The following is a 4,574-nucleotide window of genomic DNA, read 5'->3' on the forward strand; positions in this document are numbered from 1 at the left end:
ATCCTGTAATCCCAACGAAGTCTTCTGATGTGTTTCGATCCACATTCCCCCATGAACAATTAACTTGTAATCTCCACAAACATACATTCTGTTTCTGCCTGTCTGATCAGCGATGCGCCAGTGAAAGGACTCCGGGGACCTGCCAAAGCGCTTTCTGATCCCATGGAGGTTCATGTAGCATTTAAGGGCTCAACAGTTCCATAACGCGCATCTAATTATGAAATAATTGAAGCACATTGTATGATCAGAAATATGTTGTATTAGTAATTTATTTGTTTAAAATATAGGCCCAGGCATATCGGTCATGTCATTATATTTACATGGATTATTTATATATTCTTAGTAAGGCTACTGTAGACCTATTAAAATGGTTGAGTTATTGTTATAAGAAGTAGGCCTAATATCAACAGTTAGACGTGAGGGTGGTGTTGGGATGTGCAATTCGGATAAATATCATTATGTTATTAAAATATCATGAAATTGGAGTTAACAATGAAAGTATGTAATAATGTTTTGAGAAAGTTAAGCCAAACCATTCATTATCGGGTGTTTATATCGATAGGCCTACTCTCTCTAAACACTTCCGTCAACACAAGAAAATCACTATAATGCAAACATGAGGATTTTGTATAATTCTGGACAGAAAATGTGTTTATCTAGGTAAGCTACATACAGTATAGATCTAGCAATGTACATGATAGTTCAAATGTGCATTCAGATGTGATCAATAAAATGAGGGTCTAATAATTATGCTACCCACTGATAAAGATTAGTTTAATGAAGATTATTTTCAGTATGAGGATAAATACTGGGAATGTTCATTTCTGGTTCATTTGTGGGAAATGGAAAATGTCTTCTGGCTGAAGGGAATCTAAAGTCAATCAAGCAGAATGCCCACACTTTTCTGCAGATGCTCCCAGATGTTTAAGCAGCGTTTCTACTGGTGTTAGTTGCTGCATCAAAACTCGTCTAACCCCCATGGGTGTCATTTGTATTCAGAACTCCTTCGTTTTCTATTTCTGCACTTGTGTGATCTAGTGGACGTTCCAACAACAGATTGTATTAGGCCCACGTGTAAACATTGCCAACTGCACTGGATAATTATTTTGCCAGCCTGCAAAGCAAATGTTTTGCTCTCACTACACCACAATGAATGAACAGAAACAAATACAAGTTAGCAAGTATCCTACGTTGAGGAATCATCAGGCCTACCTCTTATGTGGACTGTATTAAAACGTTGTATACAGTCTATAGATATGTTAGGACACGGTCTACAAATTCATTAAAAAGTGACATTAAAGTACAGGCATTATTGGCCGACTGCATGATTCCAATCACTCAAAGCATCCATATTAGGCTACTAGACCAAACGTATATTTAGAAATGGCTTTAATCTATGAATAAATAATCCACCGGAATAAATGTCCTTAATTGAGGCCATATTAGATACATTATGACATGGCATGGACAGACAAAGCAGCATATATGGTTCATTATATCAGTTTTATTGAAATGTCATCCAGGAACACTGGGCAATAATAAATATTTCATCAATCATCAAGAATGTACAAAAATAAAGACGCAGGGTCTCTGGACATAACAAATTATTTCCAGCAAAACAATCATGCTTTAGTTGTTCTGAAGCCATGCTAAAGAAGTTCTACATACAAATGGACACAGAATAACGCCACAAAGCTAAAAGCATTTTCAGAATTCTATGGAGTAATCAAGATCCATATAATGCCAACCTTTTTCGAACTAAATATATAATAATACAATGTTCATACACTGTAGAATGCGATTTCACCATCCTTGTTACAAGGAAAGGACATTCTTCACTTTCACAAATGATGTAAAAAACAAAAATATTAAATCTGCATGCAACTTTCTTCGCCCTTTCAGAACAGTAAGTATGTTGTGCTACGATCACCTTCAGTGCTCGAAACGTAAGGTTACATTCAGACATCTACAGCTTAATGTTTTAGAAGTAGTTTTTTTTTTTTACAAAGAAACATATGTACACTGTGTGAATGCATCTCTGGTGACACCAAATAACCGGCAAAAGTTTTACCATGAAAAAAGTATTTTCACAGGATCTTTGTTACAGGGAGGATATTTAGAGTATCTCATACGCAAAAACAAATAAACAGACAAACAATGCATGCATTGAGGTTCGTTCTTCATGTCCAATTCACAATTTACTGTACACGTTGACACCATTCTGTATCGGATGTCCCAAATTACTTCATCACGTCCTTGTTTTCACTTGTAAGTCTCGTCAGTCCCGCTGAACTGATAGGAATATGAGGGGGTGGAGGTACTTGACATATGGGGCACGGGCAAGGTAAACCTGACCAGTGCTGGAAACCGCTGCCGAGTTGAAGAGGGGGTGCAGGGGCACTCTTCATTAGGGAATGAGGTGCTCGGATGGAGGTTAGTCCCGGTAAAGTGGTGGTGAGGGTGGAGGATGTGGACGAGGACAGCGCGCTCCCGAGCAGCGGATGCACCTGATGCGCTGGGTTGCCAGAGTGCCCGCTCACTGTCCCGCAGTGGAACGTAGAATGATGTCCGCCGTAGATTTCTTCAACCAGCCTTTTCATCTCGTCCAGTGAGCTGTTGAGCATCAGGATGTAGTTTCTGGCGAGCAGCAGAGTGGCAATTTTAGACAGCTTTCTCACGGACGGACCGTGTGCATACGGCATGACTTCCCGGAGGCCGTCCATCGCCAGGTTCAAGTCATGCATCCTCTTGCGCTCCCGTCCGTTGATTTTCAGCCTCAGATGCTGAATCTCTTGCTCGGTCACTTGCTTCTTGAGTTTGTACTTGCTCCCGCCAGGTGACTTTTCCCCGTGCCTGGAAAGGTGCTCGCTCGTCATCTTCTGGAGGAGTTCGTTCTGCGTCGAGGACACTGAATTGAGGTGGTCTCTGAGATACATCCCATCCATGTCTGGTGAGGAAGATCTGCTCGAGCTGGAGTCAGAATGCATTTTATTAGCTCGGTTTGGGTAGGAGGTCGCTGCTTCCCTCTCTATCTCTGCCCTGTTTTTAAGTCACACTCTATCACCCGATTCTGTCGTTTGAGTTCCGTCCTCTTTTTGGGAAGGAGGTGTAGGTAACAACGAAGGAGTCGACACAGTGGGCTTGTTGGCCGGATAGCTGCGAGTAATCTTATCTCGCGGGTGCACCTCTTGCTCTGTGGTGAGGTAAAAGAGCGCTCGGAGTATTTATAGTGCTGCTTGAGAGAAGGCAAACAAAAAGAGCCCTCCTATTCATTTCATAATGGTCTTGTTAGGATGACGTCCCCATTATTATACAGGGCGGTGTCCTTTGACTGTCCCATTGACCAAAGGGACATCTATTCCTATTCATTGTAATGCCACCGTGGGGGGAACACTTCAGTCCTGGATCATCTGAAACCAAGACAACTTGAAAACTCTCTGTGGCTCTCTAGAAATAATAACGGGTTAGTTTGAAAGTATTGTTTGATCAGCTTCACTTTGTTTGTAATGCATTTTTTAAATGCTTTTATTAAAACTGGGTAGCACTCAAATTCTGGAAAACTTGACATGTGGTGGAGCCTGGTCATGCATCGTGTTTTATTGATTGTGTGTTTGGGATCGACCACTATATTCTCCAAATCGCTGGAAAATACGTTAATTTGCAGTATGCACAATCTAACTTTGTCGTGCTGTCGAGAGAGAAGGAATAACATTGATGAGTTTCGCTGGCGTTTAGGATAGACTGTCAATGACGGACGCACAACCGGACGTTATTTTTGCTCACGAGCAACATAATATGATATATTCCATAATACCACATGAATAGCCTGATAAGCAAATCGATTCTAAGTCTATTCAGCCTCATGACGTTTCAGTAATTAGCAGTTAACAAGGGGACTTCCCGAAAACGGATAAGATATTGATTTTAGAATTTGATAAAAGCAAATAAGGTAGCCTATCTCACACGTTCCCGGTACATAAATTAGACTAATTCATGATATGCTATCATTATAACGTGCTATAATATGTACTTTATTTGTTCATTAATTCATTTTCAGATCCTGTATGAAAATGCATCTGTTTGACCTGATTTGATAAATCTTCCGTTTCTCACTATTCTCAGCCATGCAGGAATCCGCGTAACATTGCTTATATGTTATCTGACTCTCGTGGTTGTATTTGTTATAAGTGAAGTGACCTTCCACCCTAGGTATACACCTGCCATAACATGCCATTTAGATTTGAAATGAATGTATTATATCATCACAATTATAGGCCATGTATGACAGCCAAAAAATAGTAATCCCCATCAGAGGCAAAGCTGGAAATGGAATGGGCCAGGACGCTTGATGCACAACTGCAACAGAGTAGGTAGGCTACTCAACTTCCAATCAAAAACTACATGTGGTTTTCATTTAGTTATACAAATGATTCACACAAATATACTGTGTCATTGCTTATTAAATAGAGGATTTAGTATTATGTTGAAAATATTTTTGAATTGATTATGACAACAACCACAACAACAACTGTTATTATTATTATGTCTATATTAATAACAATGTTATGTCATTA

The 4,574-nt window shown here is 39.9% G+C and overlaps 1 protein-coding gene across 1 annotated transcript; it reads right to left on the reverse strand.

Annotated features, from left to right (window-relative positions):
• Positions 1-1,604: 1,604 nt before the first annotated feature.
• LOC110499285 (oligodendrocyte transcription factor 3-like) lies at positions 1,605-3,217 on the reverse strand. Its single transcript, XM_021576326.2, has one exon. It carries the CDS (start codon positions 2,985-2,987, stop codon positions 2,241-2,243), a length of 747 nt encoding a protein of 248 aa, XP_021432001.2. The 5' UTR covers positions 2,988-3,217; the 3' UTR covers positions 1,605-2,240.
• Between the last annotated feature and the right edge of the window lie 1,357 nt (positions 3,218-4,574).

Source organism: Oncorhynchus mykiss, chromosome 20 (genome assembly GCF_013265735.2).
Source record: "Oncorhynchus mykiss isolate Arlee chromosome 20, USDA_OmykA_1.1, whole genome shotgun sequence".
NCBI lineage: Eukaryota > Metazoa > Chordata > Actinopteri > Salmoniformes > Salmonidae > Oncorhynchus > Oncorhynchus mykiss.

What these genes read in the sequence shown, in the direction of transcription:
- LOC110499285 (XM_021576326.2), bottom strand. Translation starts at nt 2,987, where the DNA reads ATGCATTCTGACTCCAGCTCGAGCAGATCTTCCTCACCAGACATGGAT.